At 54.5% G+C, this 20773-nt stretch overlaps 1 protein-coding gene and 1 pseudogene across 1 annotated transcript in view; one reads left to right on the forward strand and one right to left on the reverse strand.

Annotated features, from left to right (window-relative positions):
• Positions 1–20167, forward strand: part of cttnbp2 (cortactin binding protein 2) — a 50466-nt gene extending 30299 nt beyond the window's left edge. The window contains exons 5-23 of the mRNA XM_030366295.1: positions 1589–1972; positions 2605–2704; positions 3465–3615; positions 4509–4709; positions 5667–5784; positions 6419–6691; positions 7062–7157; positions 8951–9030; positions 9659–9745; positions 10606–10705; positions 13179–13349; positions 14392–14564; positions 15083–15261; positions 15631–15845; positions 17288–17476; positions 18036–18084; positions 18427–18538; positions 18965–19069; positions 19740–20167. Of these exons, the coding sequence (XP_030222155.1) occupies positions 1589–1972; positions 2605–2704; positions 3465–3615; positions 4509–4709; positions 5667–5784; positions 6419–6691; positions 7062–7157; positions 8951–9030; positions 9659–9745; positions 10606–10705; positions 13179–13349; positions 14392–14564; positions 15083–15261; positions 15631–15845; positions 17288–17476; positions 18036–18084; positions 18427–18538; positions 18965–19069; positions 19740–20150 (3194 nt within the window). The 3' untranslated portion in view covers positions 20151–20167. The remainder of the gene's footprint in view (positions 1–1588; positions 1973–2604; positions 2705–3464; positions 3616–4508; positions 4710–5666; positions 5785–6418; positions 6692–7061; positions 7158–8950; positions 9031–9658; positions 9746–10605; positions 10706–13178; positions 13350–14391; positions 14565–15082; positions 15262–15630; positions 15846–17287; positions 17477–18035; positions 18085–18426; positions 18539–18964; positions 19070–19739) is intronic.
• Positions 8633–8751, reverse strand: LOC115551604 (uncharacterized; annotated as a pseudogene).
• Positions 20168–20773: the final 606 nt, after the last annotated feature.

Consider the following 20773-nt stretch of genomic DNA (forward strand, 5'->3'; position numbering starts at 1 on the left):
CCAATGACCTCCGGAGACGAGACCTCTTTCTCTGTCTCTCTCTCTCTCTGTCTCTGTCTCTGTCTCTCTCTGTCTCTCTCTGTCTCTCTGTCTCTCTCTCTCTCTGTCTCTGTCTCTCTGTCTGTCTCTCTCTCTCTCTGTCTCTGTCTCTCTCTCCCCCTCTCTCTCTCTCTCTCTCTGTCTCTGTCTCTGTCTGTCTCTCTCTCTCTCTGTCTCTCTCTCTCTCTGTCTCTCTGTCTCTGTCTCTCTCTCGCTCTCGCTCTCTCCCTCGCTCTCGCTCTGCCCCGTGCCGGCAGCCCATCCCGTCTCTCTTGGCGCCGCTGTCAGTTTAGCCATCTCAGCATCCATATATCAACATGCACCTGCACATGTTGGGCAACACGTGGGCCATCACCTCCTCGCTCCCTGGAAGCCCTCCAGATTCTCCCCTTCTCTTCCCCCCCCAACCTCCACACCCCCACCTTCCACTGGCAGTCCCCCCTACCTTCTGAAGCTGATGCCAGAGGCTCTCTCTTCCCCTTTCCATTCACACCGTTCAATAGCATGCTGTGCCCCCCCCCCCCTCTCTGACTTCCTGCACCCTTCCTCTCCCTCTTCCATTCAGCCCTCACTCCCGACCCCCCCAGACCTGTTTGGCTCGTGGTTGTGGTGTTGTAGAAGCCCAACGGCCACACTTGGATCTTGACGTGTGTGCTGTGTTGGGATGTGCTGTCCGTCTCAATGTTGCCCGTTAGTTTTTGTTAATTGAGATGATGTTGTTAAAGACGGTACCCGTCATGGCTGCTTGGTGTATCCTGGCTAATCCGAATGCCTGTCCACTCCTAAGAACCTTTTCTTTCGACACACTTTTACAACAGCTCATTTACAATTAACAAACTAATAGAGGCTTCACTGAGCTACGTGATCTAATCTAATGACTGCATTTGTTTTACAAAACTGTTTTCTTTCACTAATGATCCCACTAGCCGTTAGCTTGGAGAGATTAGAACTGAGAACCAGAACTAGCTCTATCTAGGCTAAAGCTTACTTTAAGGCTTGCATTTTTGTGCTTTTTTTTAACTGTTTTGTGTGTTTCATTTGCTATTTCATTGCACACGCTGCAAATGGATTGTATTATCGCATGGATGATATGTTGATCCTAAGGACTGTATAAAGTGTCAAAGCTTATTATGAACGTACCTCTCGCTTTCAAACCAAATGACGCCATTCTCTTGTCAAAATTGACATACCCCAATTTGCTGCCAATGATACAATCTAAGAAAATAGAACTCAATATTTATACCAAAATTGTCCCTTATAATGTGCCCATTATGTTTACCGATCAATCACCAAATCAAATGTATCGAACGGTCAAATGATTGATCCGTACGGACGCGTGTGTGGACCTCAGGTGTGTGTGTTCTCTCACCTGTCCTCCTCGCCCGCCCGCTCTCTCTCTCTCTCTCCCTCTCCTCCGCCACATCAGATCAAACAGCATTTCTAGAGAGCTGCTCCTCCTCCTCCTCCTCCTCCTCCTCCTCCTCCCCCCCCCTCCTCCTCCTCCTCCTCCTCCTCCTCCTCGTCTAACCCCCCCCTCCCGCCCCCCCAGGCTGGCGTCCCTCCGTAGCGTCCTGCCGGCGGCGGACTCCCGGCGGCGGCCCTGCTGACCTGGACAGCCGGAGCCCCGCCCTCCTCCTCCAAGCTGCTTCCCAGGGAAACGTCACTTTATTGTCAATGCTGCTTAACCCCCCCGACCCGACCGAGACCCCCCGACGCGACCCCCCCGACGCACACGACCCCCACCCCGACGCCCCCTACGACCCCGCCCACCCCGACGACCATGACCCCGCCCCCTCCTCCCCGGAGCCCGAGCCCCGCCCCCCGGAGCCCGAGCCCCGCCCCCCGGGCTCGGAGCCGGACCGCGTGGCCCGCCGCCCTCCCCCACCGCTGCAGGACTCGGCCCTCGCTGCTGCCGCCCTCAACGGACACCCAGGTACCGGCTGGCTGGTCTGAACCGCTGCTCTTCCTGCTTAGACACACACGGGTCTACACGTATTCATCGTACTCATTCTGTCTCTGTGTCTGTCTGTCTCTGTCTCTCTGTCTCTCTGTCTGTCTCTCCGTCTGTCTCTCTGTCTCTCTGTCTCTCTGTCTGTGTCTCTGTCTCTCTGTCTGTGTCTCTGTGTCTCTGTCTGTGTCTCTGTGTCTCTGTCTGTGTCTCTGCCTCTGTCTCTCTGTCTGTGTCTCTGTCTCTCTGTCTGTGTCTCTGTCTCTCTGTCTGTGTCTCTGTCTCTCTGTCTCTCTGTCTGTGTCTCTGCCTCTGTCTGTGTCTCTGTCTCTCTGTCTGTCTCTCTGTCTCTCTGTCTGTGTCTCTGTCTCTCTGTCTGTGTCTCTCTGTCTGTGTCTCTGTCTCTCTGTCTGTCTCTCTGTCTCTCTGTCTCTCTGTCTGTGTCTCTGTCTCTCTGTCTCTCTGTCTGTGTCTCTGTCTGTGTCTCTGTCTCTCTGTCTCTCTGTCTGTGTCTCTGTCTCTCTGTCTCTCTGTCTGTCTCTCTGTCTGTCTGTCTCTCTGTCTGTCTCTCTGTCTCTCTGTCTCTCTGTCTGTCTCTCCGTCTCCGTCCCTCTCAGAGTGTGTACAGCTGCTCCTGCTCTCGGGAGCGTCTGCTGACTTCACAGATGAAAATGGATTCACACCTCTTCACCTCGCCGCCGCACACGGCCATCGCAGGTGAGCTGGACACACACACACACACACACACACACACACACACACACACACACACACACACACACACACACACACACACACACACACACACACACACACACACACACACACACACACACACACACACACACACACACACACACACACACACACACACACAGAGAGAGAGAAGGCTGTCATCTCCAGGAATACAAATGTGGTACATATCGTATGATTATGGTCGGCTTGCTATGGATGCTACATTTTATGATTATATTCTATGTATGCATCTACTTTGGAATTGAATACTTCATTTATATTAAATATAGCCATCTACTTATGAATGTAATACTTGATATTAATTCTAGCCATGTGATCATATAACGGCCACATTCTACTTCACTAAGCAGTCCCCATGTGTATCATGGTTTCTGTCTCCCTGCAGGATTGTAATGGCTGCTGTTATGAAAGTGTCGACTGTATTGGGGTGATTTCCCTGAGCTAAAATAAGAAGCGTCTAACTCTGTGCGCCTGCTAGTCATGTTGGTCACCAGAATGGACTCCCTTTCTGCAGCTGTCCTGGGATGTTCTTACATAAACGGCCCACAAAACATCACAGTATTATCATTATTCATCTTTATAACGTGTCAAAGACATGTAATAATCTAATAGCTGATGTCAAGCTATCGGTGTGACCCCTCACTATGAAGGGCAGGTCTAAGGCGGTGGGGGTCCCTTGTTGTTGGTCTGTTCCCTGACCCTCCCCCCTCTCTTCCCTTAGCTGTGTAGAGGCTCTGCTTGATGCCGGGGCCCCAGTGGACCCTGAGGGCCCCGGGGGCCACACCCCCCTCCACCTGGCCAGCCAGGCCGGCTGCCCCGACTGTGTCAGGGTCCTGCTGGGCCGCGGGGCGGACCGGTCCCAGACCACCACCGTAAGTGTTAGGGTGAACAATGTGCACCCCCACAACCAGAGGAGTACCAAGGTAGGAGAGCGTTGTAGGGAACCCCTAGACTGGGCCCCCCCCCCCCCCCACAACCAATGAGAGCCATGCAGGGGACCCCTAGACCGGGAGACCCCCGCCCGTTCTGCCGGTGCGTTGAGATCGCCGGCAGAACGGGTCTGGAGAAGAGCAATACATTTCTTTCTGCTTCCGATACGTTTTTGGGGGAACCAATCACCAAGCTGGCTGTTCCCCCTGGCGCGCTATTGGCTGGTTCAACACGATGACGACAGGGGAGCGACGGCGAGCAGCGTACAGAGTTGACCTCGGCCCGTTGATCACGCCTCAGCTCAGGCGATAGGCAGGCTAGGGGATCGATCTCGTTCATAAATGTTTTTAAAGACATGTTACTTATGTCACTCCTGGTGCGTATTACAGAAGTCTAATTTTGTAATGCAGAAGTCACAGATACCCGAGTTCCTCTAATTAAAAGACTGGACCTTTGTTCCAGGGAGGTAATGTCATCAGCCCTTCTACCAGACATTTTCGAACAGTACATATCATAGCACAACTTGAGTTGTTCTAACTCAAAACTATATACACGATACACCATTTTTGGATTACTAAAGGATGGCAGATGTGATGTTTGTCTTTGGGGCTCTTACGATGGCATCAGCTCACTAACATGTAGTTTTTGCTGTAATTCTATGGTTACCATAACGGTCTGGTTGCCATGGTGGGAAGCCCTATATTTAGCTGTGTGTGTGTGTGTGTGTGTGTGTGTGTGTGTGTGTGTGTGTGTGTGTGTGTGTGTGTGTGTGTGTGTGTGTGTGTGTGTGTGTGTGTGTGTGTGTGTGTGTGTGTGTGTGTGTGTGTGTGTGTAGGACGGCTGCACCGTGCTCCACGCCGCCGTGCGCTCCGGCCACGTGCCGACCCTGCGCCTCCTGCTCTGCCGTCCGCTGCCCGGCGAGCCCGCCGCCGTGACCTTCGACCCCTGCATTCTGGCGCTGCCCGCTGACCTCCTGAACAGGGCGAACACGGACGGCTGGACCGCGGCGCACACCGCAGCCTCCAGGGGCCTCAAGGTGAGGCGCCCGCCGTCACGTCACCGCCCTCGAACACTGGGGGGTAACGCAGCCTCGGATTGGCATCTTCTGATTGGTTACTACCTGCTCTGATTGGTTACTGCATCTTCTGATTGGTTACTGCATCTTCTGATTGGTTACTGCATCTTCTGATTGGTTACTGCATCTTCTGATTGGTTACTACCTGCTCTGATTGGTTACTGCATCTTCTGATTGGTTACTGCATCTTCTGATTGGTTACTACCTGCTCTGATTGGTTACTACATCTTCTGATTGGTTACTACCTGCTCTGATTGGTTACTGCATCTTCTGATTGGTTACTACATCTTCTGATTGGTTACTGCATCTTCTGATTGGTTACGGCATCTTCTGATTGGTTACTACCTGCTCTGATTGGTTACTGCATCTTCTGATTGGTTTCTGCATCTTCTGATTGGTTACTGCATCTTCTGATTGGTTACTGCATCTTCTGATTGGTTACTGCATCTTCTGATTGGTTACTGCATCTTCTGATTGGTTACTGTATCTTCTGATTGGTTACTGCATCTTCTGATTGGTTACTGCATCTTCTGATTGGTTACTGCATCTTCTGATTGGTTACTGCATCTTCTGATTGGTTACTGCATCTTCTGATTGGTTACTGCATCTTCTGATTGGTTACTACATGTTCTGATTGGTTACTACATGTTCGGATTGGTTACCACATGATCTGATTGGTTACTGCATGTTGTGATTAGTTTCTACGTTTTCTGATTGGTTACTACATGAACTGATCGGTTTAACTAGTTTCCAGGTAATGGCCCTGAATAAATACTACCTTGAATCAGCTGTGTGTGTGTGTGTGTGTGTGTGTGTGTGTGTGTGTGTGTGTGTGTGTGTGTGTGTGTGTGTGTGTGTGTGTGTGTGTGTGTGTGTGTGTGTGTGTGTGTGTGTGTGTGTGTGTGTGTGTGTGTGTAGGAGTGTTTGGAGGTCCTGTGTAGCTACACTGAGCAGGACATTGAGAGGAGAGACGAGTGTAACCGGACCATCCACGACGTCGCCACAGACGACTGCAAAGACCTGCTGGAGAACCTCTGTGAGTGACCCCCCCCCCCCCCACATTGGGGGGGCTTTGGGTTTGAGAGTTTCATGTGAGGATCTATAACGTAGCATTTCGATAATTCTTGTTTTAGCTGTTCAGTCAGAGTAAGACGATGTTAGGTGGTCGGATGAACAACTCTTCAATTTGTCGATGAATATGTCTAAAGTGAACGCTCGCTCACATCACCCTCTCTCTCTTTCCCCTCTCTGGATCCCTCACCTCTGTTCGTCTCCGTCTGGCCCTCTCTGTTTGTCTCTGAATGTCCATTGATCTCTATCTGTCCCTATCGTTCTGTCTGCCTGTCCATCTGTCTACCTCTGTCTGTCACCTGTCTGTCTGTCACCTGTCTGTCTGTGACCTGTCTGTCTTTCTACCTCCGTCTGTCACCTGTCTGTCACCCGTCTGTCTGTCTACCTGTCACCTGTCTGTCCGTCTGTCTGTCACCTGTCTGTCCGTCTGTCTGTCACCTGTCTGTCCGTCTGTCTGTCACCTGTCTGTCCGTCTGTCTGTCACCTGTCTGTCCGTCTGTCTGTCACCTGTCTGTCCGTCACCTGTCGTTCATGTGTCTCCATCTGTCCCCCCCTGTCCGTCCGTCCGTCCGTCCGTCCGTCCGTCCCTCCCTCTCCAGACTCCTACAGGGTGCTGCTGTGTCTGCAGAGCTCCACGGGCGGGGGTGCAGGCTGCCCCGAGCCCCTCTGTCCCCTGGACGGGCCCCGGGCCCCGGGGTCCCCCAGCCTGGTGGCCCTGGGCCGTCTCCACGTGGACCGGCTCACGTCCTGGGAGCAGCTGGGCCTCGCCCTGGGCCGCGCCCTCTCCTCCCACCTGGGGCAGGTGTGCTCGCCCGGGCCCGGGCCCCCCCCGCTGGGCCTGGGGCCCCGGAGCATCTCCTCGGTGCTGATCGGTAAGAGAGGCCCCGTGGGGGGGGCAGGTGTTCGGGGTGTCGTGGGCGGCAGAATGGACCCCTCTCTGCAGCTGTCCTGGGACGTTGTCACCTAGTCGCCACGCAGAACTTCAGTGTTCTCATTATTCATGAGATACGCATCATGGATGTTTGATACAGGGAAGGGGGAGGGGGGCTCTTCTTTGTGCGTGTGTGGTTGGCGTCAGTAGCTCAGGAGGTAGAGCGGGGGCTGCTAACCGCAAGGTTGTGTGCATGAATGGGTGAATGGGAGGCAACATTGTTGGTCACTTTGGATAAAAGCGCTATATATATGCAGTCCATTTGGCTGTGTGTCTCACGCTCATGCGTATCCCTGTACGTGTTCTTCCAGGCGACACGGTGTGGATGCCAGGTCAGGATCTATCCCCCTCTCCTTGGGACCTGGTCCGAAAGCCTCACAGCCACTGCATCACCATCCGCCTCAAAGGTACAGACCTGGCAACCCCCCCTCACACCCACTGCATCACCCCCCCCTCAAAGGTACAGACCTGGCAACCCGCCTCACAGCCACTGCATCACCCCCCCCTCAAAGGTACAGACCTGGCAACCCGCCTCACAGCCACTGCATCACCCCCCCCTCAAAGGTACAGACCTGGCAACCCGCCTCACAGCCACTGCATCACCCCCCCCTCAAAGGTACAGACCTGGCAACCCGCCTCACACCCACTGCATCACCCCCCCCTCAAAGGTACAGACCTGGCAACCCGCCTCACACCCACTGCATCACCCCCCCCTCAAAGGTACAGACCTGGCAACCCGCCTCACAGCCACTGCATCACCCCCCCCTCAAAGGTACAGACCTGGCAACCCGCCTCACAGCCACTGCATCACCCCCCCCCCCTCAAAGGTACAGACCTGGCAACCCGCCTCACAGCCACTGCATCAACCCCCCCTCAAAGGTACAGACCTGGCGACCGCGCGGCGGCCTCACGGTGCACTTACGGCCTGGCCTCTCATAGTCGTCCGCTTTTATGGGCTTTGGCCATACATATAAAAAATGGAGGAGGAAGTGGGCATATGCAATACGCGAACCCCACTATCCATTATTTATGGGCCTGAGTGGTAGTCTGTTTCCTGGACGATGTCACGTCTTTACGGTGTTCTGTATTTCCCGGATTCTCAACCGACCATGAATGGGAATCGGGGTCACACCTGTGTCATTCGGGGGGCGTTCACTAAGGTGCATTGGGGGAGAAAAGGGATTGAAAATCACTGGCAAACTGTAACGGACAAGCACTTGTGCTGCTATCACATGTGAAACACCTCAGGTGAACGTGTCCTACGTGATCGATGGGACCTGCATTGAGGTCATGCTACTTTAGAGATCGGAGAGGTGACAACGGAGCAGGTTGGAGGCCGCGGTCCCAGCTGTGGTTAGCCAGCCGACAGATCCCCAGAGACCGGCCCGTTCACCGGCCAGTAGTGGAGAGGGTTAGGGGGGAGTCGGCGGTCCTATAATAATAAATAATTCATTATATTTATATAGCGCTTTTCAATGACCCAAAGACGCTTACAGAAGGGGGGGACCCAACTCACCACCACCAGTGTGTAGCACCCACTTGGGTGATGCACGGCAGCCAATCTGCGCCAGAACGCTCACCACACACCAGCTTGAGGTGGAGAGTGAGGGAATTGATGAGTCAGCCAATTGTACAGGAGGATGATTAGGGGGCCAGATCGAATGAGCCTGGTTGGGCCAGGACGCCGGGGAAACCCCTACTCTTTACGATAAGTGTCCTGGGATCTTTTATGACCTCAGTGAGTCAGGACCTCGGCTTTACGTCTCCTCCGAAGGACTGCGCCTTCCGCAGCACAGTGTCCCTGTCACTGCACTGGGGCATCGGGATTGATGAGAGAAGGGGCCAGAGGGAAGAGCGCCACCTATTGGCCACCATCCGACACCACTTACAGCACCTGGTATTCCCGGGCGGTCTCCCATCCAAGTACTAACCAGGCCCAACCCTGCTTAGCTTCCGAGATCAGATGAGATCGGGCGTATTCAGGGTTGTGTGTGTGTGTGTGTGTGTGTGTGTGTGTGTGGGTGTGGGGGGGGTATATTTTTTGTGAGTGCCTTCTTTGAGCTAATACCCTCTGGGCTTGTGTGTGTGCGCTCTCCATATGTTGATTTTTATGTGCGCCTTCTTTGAACTCATTCCCTCTGGGCTTGTGTGTTTGTGTGCGTGTGTGTGTGTGTGCGTGCGTGCGTGGGCACAATGACAGGCCTATCGGAGATGTGTCTAGATGAGCTGGCTCTGGAGTCTCTTCTACCACTGCCTCTGCTCAACAACTACATCAGACTGGTGAGCTCCCACAGCAGCACGCACACACACACACAGGCACACACACGCGCACGCACACACACACACACACAGGCACACAGGCAGGCACGCACACACACACACACACAGGCACACACACACATACACACACACAGGCACAAACACAGACACACACGGACACAGGCACACACACAAACGGACACACACGGACACAAACACACACGGACACAAACACACACACACACACAGACACACACCCACCCACATGGGCACACACACACATTCATTCACCAGCAGAGCGGGAGGGGGACAGATGAGTGAGACAGCAGCGATTCAGAAAGAGACAGGAAAGGTACGGAAGAGAGAGAACAGCTCGAGGGAGATCGACAGATGAAAGCCAGTGCAGAGACAGCAGAGGGAGGAAGCGGAATAGATTCTGGATCTGGAACCTGGATCTGGTTTGTCATCTTGGAATGCCCCCTGGTGGGCGTAGGTGGAACTGCCTCAAAGACCCAACCCCCACTGTCCTGTGTTCCATGAGTCAGACGTATGAAGGAACATGTGAAGGATTCAAGTGGAGTGGACGGTACCATGCATCATTATGCATACAGTCAGTCACTGATTGGTCCATGGATTTGTTTCTTAACAGGTGGAGCAGTACGGGAACCTCATCTTCCATGGAGTGGAGGGCAGCTGTCAGGAGCACATAGCCAATCAGATCGCTCGCTGCATTAAGGTAAGTCCTGGACCGCACGGCACCAGGTGATAAACCCTCACATTGTCACCTGGCAGAGTATCCGATAGTCCCACAAAAAATCGGACTTTAGGTAATAGATAAATTAAGATAATCTTCAGTCTGATGGCAGACAGGATCAAAAATGGGTGAACAGAGAGTTTCACTTTCTTTTGCGTAAGCAAGTCACCGGCTGACAGCTTAAATAAACTCGGCCAGCTCTCATTAAGGGGGAAGAGAAGCTAAAACGTGTTGTCCAGACACCAACGGTATTTGACGTCTATAAAGGTTTCAAATCAACTCGTGTAAACTTGGTACTGTAGAAATATTAAAAAAACCGATCATATTCATATACAAGGTATTCTACTTCCAGAATTTATGTTGATGATATTATATTAATATTCCTGCCTGAATTTAAGTGGTGGAAGTAAAACACAGATAATGTCGGTCTTGGATTTTTCTTGGCGATCTTGGTTTTGTACAAGAAACACATCTCACTAGATGGGTTGCCATAGAAACAGCATCAGTATCTCGGAGGCTGTACCATCAAAGTATTTCCCGGAGCAGACAGATTAGCCTGCACCGAGACACGATGTCTGGCGGCCATCTTAGATACTTTTAAAGCCACATTCTGGTAAATGAGGTATCCTTTCTCTTCTCCTTTCATTACCTATGACTGTGTGTACCCCAGCAGAACCTCCTTTGTTTCCATGACAACCTCCTCTCTTGCTCTCTCTCCCTCCACTTCTCTCCTGGTCTCATTTCCATTTCCTCCACGCTACGTCTCCCCCTCTCCTCTCCTCTCCTCTCCTCTCCTCTCCTCTCCTCTCCTCTCCTCTCCTTCTCTCCTTCTCTCCTCTCAGGCCAAACAGGAAGCCGAGGGCAGGGCCTGTGATGTGATCAGGGTGGAGGTGGATGAGAGCCTGACCAAAGAACAGCTGCTGGAGACCTTCATGAGCTGTGGTACGTGATGACAGACAGACAGACAGACAGACAGACAGACAGACAGACAGACAGACAGACAGACAGACAGACAGACAGACAGACAGACAGACAGACAGACAGACAGACAGACAGACAGACAGACAGACAGACAGACAGACAGACAGACGCATATTCACAAAGCAGTACGGTTGCAGGATAACCATGATATGCTTTTTGAATATCAGTTGAATAATGGAAAGATATTGCCTTTGTTCCAATTTGATCAGCAGCTTGGTCTTTGAAAAAAGGACAATCGTGTATATTGGCAATTTGTTATCCTACCAACAAAAAATACATACCGTGTAGATGCAAAAAAAAAGCTGCAAGTTCTCAAAGTGTAATATGTTGTTATTCAATGTTTGATTAATTGTCCGTTAAATTGTAAACATTGAACTAGCAGTGAGACAGGTACCATCCCTCTAGATCACGTGACCTCCGGCAGTGAGACAGGTACCACCCCCTAGATCACGTGACCTCCGGCAGTGAGACAGGTACCACCCCTCTAGATCACGTGACCTCCAGCAGTGAGACAGGCACCACCCCTCTAGATCACGTGACCTCTGGCAGTGAGACAGGCACCACCCCTCTAGATCACGTGACCTCTGGCAGTGAGACAGGCACCACCCCTCTAGATTAGGCGTGTTTCAGATCAAGCACGCGTTGCGTTGCTTCACAGAACATAATGCGTTTTGGGATAAAGTCGTCAGTAATGCGGGTGATGACCTCCGTAGGCGACGTCACACGGCTTTAGAACCCGCGGCAGCTCCAGGGTCTCCCCTCGGTCTGCAGTCTGTGCATATGGTCTCAGATCAATGCGGACACCAGACACTCCCCTCAACATATCAAAACGTTGCCCTAGTTGGTTGGAAATAAACACGTGGAATTTCCCAAGGGAGAAATGACACGTCTCCTTCAAAGAGGCGTGCCCTCTCCCAAACTATGCTTATTAAAAATAGACGACTTTGTGAACTTTCACTTGGGACTCATGTTAATGTGTTACGAGGGAAAGGGGCTTCGGACTGAGGTAAACAGAACCCCTTGGCTGCACCGGCTGGCCATCTGCTTTGTTCAGACTACGAGAGCTGCCCCAGTGTCTGACTCGACGCGGGGGAGCCTGATGAGCCTCTGCCTCCTTCAGGGGGTCTCGTTCAGGCGGGTCTCGTTCAGGGGGGTCTCGTTCAGGCGGGTCTCGGACTCGCGGGTCTCGGACTCGCGGGTCTCGGACTCGCGGGTCTCTTTCAGGCGGGTCTCGTTCAGGCGGGTCTCGGTCTCGCGGGTCTCGGTCAGGCGGGTCTCGGTCAGGCGGGTCTCGGTCAGGCGGGTCTCGGTCTCGCGGGTCTCGGTCAGGCGGGTCTCGGTCTCGCGGGTCTCGGTCTCGCAGGTCTCGGTCAGGGGGTCTCGGTCAGGGGGTCTCGGTCAGGGGTTCTCGTTCAGGCGGGTCTCGGTCTTGCAGGTCTCGGTCTCGCGGGTCTCGGGCAGGGGGTCTCGGTCAGGCGGGTCTCGTTCAGGCGGGTCTCGGTCTCGCGGGTCTCGGTCTCGCGGGTCTCGGTCAGGGGGTCTCGGTCAGGCGGGTCTCGTTCAGGCGGGTCTCGGTCTCGCGGGTCTCGGTCTCGCGGGTCTCGGTCTCGCGGGTCTCGGTCAGGGGGTCTCGGTCAGGTGGGTCTCGGTCTCGCGGGTCTCGGTCTCGCGGGTCTCGGTCTCGCGGTCTCGGTCAGGCGGGTCTCGGTCTCGCGGGTCTGGGTCTCGCGGGTCTGGGTCTCTCGGGTCTGGGTCTCTCGGGTCTCGGTCTCGCGGGTCTCGGTCTCGCGGGTCTCGGTCAGGGGGTCTCGGTCTCGCGGGTCTCGGTCTCGCGGGTCTCGGTCTCGCGGGTCTCGGTCAGGGGGTCTCGGTCAGGGGGTCTCGGTCAGGGGGTCTCGGTCTCGCGGGTCTCGGTCAGGGGGTCTCGGTCTCGCGGGTCTCGGTCAGGCGGGTCTCGTTCAGGCGGGTCTCGTTCAGGCGGGTCTCGGTCTCGCGGGTCTCGGTCTCGCGGGTCTCGGTCTCGCGGGTCTGGGTCTCTCGGGTCTCGGTCTCGCGGGTCTCGGTCTCGCGGGTCTCGGTCAGGGGGTCTCGGTCTCGCGGGTCTCGGTCTCGCGGGTCTCGGTCAGGGGGTCTCGGTCTCGCGGGTTTCGGTTTCTCGGGTCTCGGTCTCGCGGGTCTGGGTCTCTCGGGTCTGGGTCTCGCGGGTCTCGGTCTCGCGGGTCTCGGTCAGGGGGTCTCGGTCTCGGTCTCGGTCAGGGGGTCACGGTCTCGCGGGTCTCGGTCTCGCGGGTCTCGGTCAGGGGGTCTCGGTCTCGCGGGTCTCGGTCTCGCGGGTCTCGGTCAGGGGGTCTCGGTCTCGCGCTCAATGCGGGCGATCTGAGCCGCAGCCAACGCTCCTAGCCCTGGTGATCACGTGACCTCTCTCTCTCCCCAGGCTTCCTGGTCCCGGCGGTCCCGGCGGTCCCGGCTGACGTCCCGGCGGCTGCCGGCTCGGTGCTGGTGCTGCTGGAGGGTCTGGACAGGACCCCCTCCCTGGGCGCGCTGCTGGGAGACCTGTGCCACAGCCTGGACAACAGGGGGTCGGCCAGCCTGGCTCTGCCCACAGGTAGGGCTGCTCGACCGGGAGCCCCCCCAAGGGATGAGAGCCATGTAGGGGACCCCTAGACCGGGAGCCCCCCCCAAGGAATGAGAGCCATGTAGGGGACCCCTAGACCGGGAGCCCCCCCACAACCAATGAGAGCCATGTAGGGGACCCCTAGACCGGGAGCCCCCCCCCCACAACCAATGAGAGCCATGTAGGGGACCCCTAGACCGGGGGCCCCCCGCCCGTTCTGCCGGTGCGTTGAGATCGCCGGCAGAACGGGTCTGGAGAAGAGCAATACATTTCTTTCTGCTTCCGATACGTTTTTGCGGGAGCCAATCACCAAGCTGGCTGTTCCCCCTGGCGCGCTATTGGCTGGTTCAACACGATGACGACAGGGGAGCGACGGCGAGCAGCGTACAGAGTTGACCTCGGCCCGTTGATCACGCCTCTGGTGATGAAGACAACGACAGCGGCCTCCCCAGACCAGGACCAATCACAGACTGAGCTGGGTCTGGGGATAGCTGGGCTCACGTGGCGCCGTACCAATCCAGACCCCTGAATGAATGAATTCTATTCACATCCATGATGCGTAGACATTAGAGACCATGTCCATGCATGTGAACTGGTCCCCAAAGAAGCTACCTAAAGCTGATGCTAGGGGCAATGACAAACACAAAGAGGGGGTGTGGCCTACATGTAATACATTACATACATCTCACTCGTACTACAGATAGTGGTCCTCCAGAACGCCCTCAGTCCCTCTCGTTGGGGCTGCTCACCAATGAAGAAGTGTTTTACACCTGCTGTGGTTAGGGGTTAAGGGTCCCATGACATGCCACCAGGTGAGAGTGTGATTAGCCATTACAAGCCGTTCTGAAAGTCTGCCCCTTTTATTTATTTTCTTGTTACGGCTAATCACACTCTCGCCTGGTGACATGTCATGGGACCTTTGAGCTTGATCTGTTGACTGTGATAAGAACTCGCCTCATGTATTAACCCAAGATCAGAGTGAATAAACAGCCGGCTAACGGACTATACATACTTTCTTGACACCTGCCTGTAGGTCCTCACTACTTCCGGGAAGGCTGCTTTCTGATTGGCACATTGTCTAAGCCACACCTCCAGGGCTGTGAGCTCCGCCTCCAGCAACACTTCCGATGGGTGACCCTGCGCTGGGAGCAAGAGCCGCTGCACGGCCTTCTGGGAAGGCACCTCCGCCGGAAGCTGCTGCACAAGGTCCGTCGGGATGATACTTACTCCCTCAGCCGGGGAAAGGCCCGGGGTGCTTAGGGGAATAACACGATGCATGATAGCAATTAACTGATTGATGTGCTTTTGACCTGACACTGACAGTCTCTTTCTCGCTCTACCCCATTTCCTTCCCTCCATCTCTGGCCTCTTTGTCCATCTCTCCATATATCCCCTTTTCCTCTCCATACTCTCTGTCCGTCTCACTGTGTGTCTGTCTCTCACACTCTCTTCTCTCTCTTTCTCTTTCTCTTCTCTCACTCTCGCTTTCTCACTCTCTCTTTCCCTGTCTATCTATCTGTCTCTGTATCTCTCTGTCTGTCTGTCTCTCTCTCTCTCTGTCTCTGTCTCTCTCTCTCTCTCTCTCTGTCTCTCTCTCTCTGTCTCTCTCTCCACATCTCTCTCCCTCTCTCTCTCTCTGTCTCTCTCTCTCTCTCTCTCTCTCTGTCTCTCTGTCGCTCTCTCTCTCTGTCTCTCTCTCTGTCTGTCTCTCTGTCTGTCTCCAGGTGGGGACCGGGCTCTGGGCCCCTGCGGGCCTGATGGAGCGCTCCGTGCTGTGGGTGTGTCAGGTGTGGCAGCAGCTTAACGCCTGTGTGTCCCGTCTGGGCTGTCCCGAGGCCCTGCTGGGCCCCCAGCTCTTCCTGTCCTGTCCTCTGGTCCCTCACACGCCCCAGGCCACCACCAAGTCAGTCCCAGCTGTGTGTGTGTGTGTGTGTGTGTGTGTGTGTGTGTGTGTGTGTGTGTGTGTGTGTGTGTGTGTGTGTGTGTGTGTGTGTGTGTGTGTGTGTGTGTGTGTGTGTGTGTGTGTGTGTGTGTGTGTGTGTGTGTCTAGAAACTACTAAAGACTGAATGAGGCCATGAGTCTGCTGTTGAAGTTCATGCAAGTAGTCATGTTTATTAACCATTGTGTGTGTTTTTGTCTCTGTCTCTGTGCGTGTGTTTGTGTCTCTGCGTGTGTGTGTGTGTGTGTGTGTGTCTGTGTCTCTGTGCGTGTGTGTGTGTGTGTGTGTGTGTACGTGTGCGTGTGTGTGTACGTGCGCGCGTGTCCCCTCAGGTGGTTGGGGCGTCTTTGGAATGCCATCATCGTGCCGCGCGTGGAGGAGGCCATGGTTTCCCGGGTGACAGCCGGGCGCCCGTCTCCATCGTCGCCCAAGAAGACGTCTCCTAGCAACCAGGGCCTGAGTCCCGGGCAGCAGGCGGTGGTGAAAGCCGCCCTCAGCATCCTGCTCAACAAGGCTGTTGTCCCGGGATGCCCCCTGCCGAGAGCCGGTGCGTGTGTGCATGTGTTTGAGCGTGTGTGTGTGTGTGTGTGTTTGTTTGAGCGTGTGTGTGTGTTTGTTTGTTTGAGCGGGTGTGTGTGTGTGTTTGAGTGTGTGTGTGTGTTTGAGTGTTTGATTCAAAGTGAAGGACACGAGTTAAGGCAGGAGGCAGGAGATGTAGGACCGTCCTCTGAAGGTCAGAGTGACTTGTGACGCTCAGGGGAACACGTGTCCTGCACTCGGGGAACAACCGTGTCCATGTTAGCATCTTTTTTCTGGCCAACATGCGCTGGAACCTCGCCGGGACGAAGCTATTCTGCGCTGAAAACCCCCTCAAACAGCCGCGTAAGCTCCTTAGCTCAGAGCTTACCATCGCTGCGATTACTTCTTATTGTGCGTCCATGCGGGATGAGGCAGCGTAGGCAGACACAAACATTTCCGTTTTGATTCGTGAAGGTAACTGACTGGAAAGTCTATATTTATACGTACAACCCACTCAAATAAACGCTCCCGATGCACCCTCTCCGCTCCTCGGAAGTGATTGAAGAAAAGCGAAGGCGTTCGTACGAGACGCTGAGTGTCTACCGGCCTCGAGGCGCCGGCGGCAGCTCTCACAGCCTCAGCCTCACAGCCTCACCACCTCAGCCTCACAGCCTGAGCCTCACAGCCTCAGCCTCACAGCCACAGCCTCACAGCCTCAGCCTCACCACCTCAGCCTCACAGCCTCACAGCCTCAGCCTCACCACCTCAGCCTCTCAGCCTCACAGCCTCACAGCCTCACCACCTCAGCCTCACAGCCTCACCACCTCAGCCTCACAGTCTCAGCCTCACAGCCTCAGCCTCACAGCCTCACAGCCTCACCACCTCAGCCTCACAGCCTCACCACCTCAGCCTCACAGCCTCAGCCTGACCCACCTCAGCCTCACAGCCTCAGCCTGACCCACCTCAGCCTGCCACAGATGTCGTTGTGTGTGTGCGTGACCACACGGAGACATGTCGTTGTGTGTGTGTGACCACACAGCTGGCCCGGTTCAGAGCCACCCTTTATGAGATGGGCTCGGGTGTTGAGGAGAACATGGACTGAGGTAGACCCCTAGACTGGGTCCGCCCTGCAGAAGGGTCGGAAGAAGAGCAATATCCCCATGCCAATCACCAAGCTGGCTTCCCCCCCTGGCACGCTATTGGCTGGTTTAACACAATGACGACAGGGAAGCGACGGCGAGCAGCCGATTGCGTACAGAGTCAGTTGAGCTAGGCCCGTTGATCACGCCTCTGGTGCTGAAGAAAACAACAGCGGCCTCCCAGACCAGGATCAATCTACGCTGGGTCTCGGCCAGGCCGGTAGACCCCCGGTGTCGGGCCTCTCAGCAGATCTCACTCCCGTCTGGGGGTCCCACTCTGGCCGCAGGAGAGCCGTGTGTACTCACTGACTTCTGTGCTCCTGTGTTTCAGAGCTCGACCCGTACCTGGTGGAGTTAAGGGGCGGGACCTTCCCCCTCTCAGCCATTGGTTCCTGTAGGGGAACCGGTGGCAGTGAAAGGAAGGGGCGGGCCAGCGGCATGTGGCGACGAGCCAATACCAGCCCTCGAAAGAAGACGAGCTCGTCCTCCGGCTGGAGCAGTGGCGGCTCCTTCAGAGAGGGTAAGGGGGGGTCCTAACCCAAAGCATGGCCAGTGTGTCTAATGGCCCATAGGGGGGGTCCTAACACAAAGCATGGCCAGTGTGTCTAATGGCCCATAGGGGGGGTCCTAACCCAAAGCATGGCCAGTGTGTCTAATGGCCCACAGGGGGGGTCCTAACCCAAAGCATGGCCAGTGTGTCTAATGGCCCATAGGGGGGGTCCTAACCCAAAGCATGGCCAGTGTGTCTAATGGCCCATAGGGGGGGTCCTAACCCAAAGCATGGCCAGTGTGTCTAATGGCCCATAGGGGGGGTCCTAACCCAAAGCATGGCCAGTGTGTCTAATGGCCCATAGGGGGGGGTCCTAACCCAAAGCATGGCCAGTGTGTCTAATGGACCAGGGCGTGGCCGGTAGCCCTAACACTGGGTCGGTCTTCTACCTGCGTCCTGTTAAAGGGAGGTAGCAGACCCATAATTAGGGTTGTGAGCGACAGTCCCACGATGAAGCCACTGTGACAGGGGTCTTTATTGCGTGTGTGAGGTCATTGGAAGGTCAACCCTGTTTATGTTGTTTCTGCAGGCTCACTCTCCAGTGTTGATGTCAGTCTCACCAACGGCAACAACCAGAGGTCAGTGGGGCGTTTGGGACTTAATAAATGATATGAGGCATCTGTAATATGAAGAGCCAGCAGGGGGCAGCAGTGCTCGGGCTTTCATACACAAGAGAGGACCTGGATTAGCTCTGCTGGGCCCTCTGCCGGATCGATTTGAATGGATAGGAACGATGCTGAAGACGTCCAACTATGATGCCTACAGAGTAGATCAACATCACTCAAGACTCCAATCTGGGAACAATTGCTCAGTGTGTGTGTGTGTGTGTGTGTGTGTGTGTGTGTGTGTGTGTGTGTGTGTGTGTGTGTGTGTGTGTGTGTGTGTGTGTGCGTGCGTGCGTGCGTGCGTGTGTGTTGCAGGACTGCGGCCGGGGACTCTGTCTGTCCGTCTGTGTTTTCAGACGAAGAGACGGACCTGATTCGAGAGCTACAGAGCATGTGCACCAGCAAGTCAGAGCCTGACATCAGCAAGGTACACACATGCACAACACGCACACACACACACCAACCAAACCACATGCTGGTGTTAAAGTGATATCTGCTAACCTGCTGAGCAGCAGGTTAGCAGATATCACTTTGATCACAAGTTTTACATACTTTGCATTCATACTCAACTCTGTCTGTCCGTGTCTTTATGAACAGCTGTTATTACCTATTATAAAATATATTATAACCGATGTAAGTCACTTTGGATAAAAGCGTCTGCTAAATGCCCTAATTGTAATATATATATATATATATATATATATATATATATATATATATATATATATATATATATATATAATTTCCTGTTTTCTGGGGATGTCCTTCCCGTAGAGAAGGTATGATACCCACTCACTAGGCCTCCCCTGCCCCTTCTTCACTCCCCCGTGTTGTCCTGCTGTGCTTGCCGTAGATGGTCCCGACCCCCGTGGACGACATGATGGACCTGCCCAGTCCCCCTCCATGCAGGGGGCTAGAAGACAGCCCACAGCCCCGCCCACAACCACACAGCCAGGAGGTGAGCGGCGGCGTCATGTGACTGCGTCTGACCAATGACTCGACAGCTCTGCCACCCTCCTTGAGCTTGTAGTGGTGCTATCCGTTTGTACGGTACGCCGGTATGTCCGACCTTCTCTAGCGAGAATGTGATGTCATTTCCTGGCTGGCAGCAATTATAGCGTTCCCGTTTCTCATTGGCTCGTCATTGTTATTGTTAGCTACATTAGCCTCTTAAGCAGTTAGCAAACAAACAACACAACCTTACGTTGTATTGCACGCACAGAAAGACTGTGCAATGCATAAATAGGTGACTGGAATAAAGTAGCAATGTAATCAAGGATGTAAGAGCATTTAAAAGCGTGATTAAAAATACAAATAAAATCAATCTCTTCACGGGCGCAGCCATTGTTGTTGTTGAGTCGTCCGGTCGGCCTCGCTGAGCTCGCTCTCCGTTCAGACCAGCGAGTGGGACCGACCAGCCCCAGACCATTAGAGGAACGCCCTGCTAGTCTCCACTGCAGACGCTCACCATGGCTGCTCGGACATCACAGAAAGTATAAGAGAAAGAGATTTAAAACGAGATAAAATAACACCCAGAACAGACGCAGAAGACCTGAAACACAGAACATGAATGTAGTGGTGCCTCCGTTAGCCCCCGTTCTCAGGCCGTGTGTCGCGTGTGTCCTCAGACCGACGGCCCCCGGTCCGGCGTAGCCCCCCCGGCCAGCGCTCCCAGCCCGGCCCCCCAGAGCCCCCGGCGCTCCGGCCCCCGGCTCAAATCGCAGCTCCCCGTCCCCAGCAGCAGGGGGCAGCAGACCCGCCCCGCCGCCACTACCGCCGGCACGCCGCTCGCCGACACCGGGGGCGGGTGTGGCCACGCTGGGGACGGGGGTAGCGGCGTCACGGGCGCCGCAGCTAGCCGGGGACACGCCCCCTCCAACCGCAGCAAAGCCAGACCGGCCGTCGCCAACGGCAACCACAGCTACCGCGATAACGAGAACAACATTGTCAACAACAACAACGTCAGCCAGCAGCAGCCCCCGGACGTCTGGATCCTCCACAAGGACGCGCACGAGCACCACAAGAAACGAGACGACTGACCCCCCCCCCCCCCCCCCCCCCCCCACGACTAGACAGTGAACGCCGCCGTGACACGCCCCCTCACGCCCCCCCCCCCCTGCCCCCCTACATTGTAAAGAAAAGGTTTGGACGATTTGACCCTTTTGAAGTATTTGTACTTAATATCTGTACTCGTTACACTGTACTCCTGTACTGCAGTTGTGTGCGTTGGGACCATAGTTTTAATTCTGTGCCACCGTGATGAGGCGTCACGACGCCGGCAGAGGGAGGCCACTCAGACTTTACTCCAGAATATTACTCTGTGACGGTGAACACCGCGAGGTCACGACACTACTGTGTCAGCATGTGAAGAACGCCCAACAGAACACGAGACGCGGAGAACGGTGAGCCCAAACGCCGAAACGAGTTTAATATTCTGGAATAAAACAGGGATGACTTTTTATTTTGTTAGGTATTTTTCAGATATTCAAGGTGTTTAATCTTTAAATAGTCGCAAGGTTGGTTTAAGTACCTTTGAAAAATAATCAGGGTTTTACCAAATATATTTGTAAATAACAAACGAGTAGACTTTTAACTGGTATATAGATTGGTGTATGTGGTATGATGCTTGTACCGTGTGGTATTGATCCTGCTGACAATAAGC

Source organism: Gadus morhua, chromosome 9 (genome assembly GCF_902167405.1).
Source record: "Gadus morhua chromosome 9, gadMor3.0, whole genome shotgun sequence".
NCBI lineage: Eukaryota > Metazoa > Chordata > Actinopteri > Gadiformes > Gadidae > Gadus > Gadus morhua.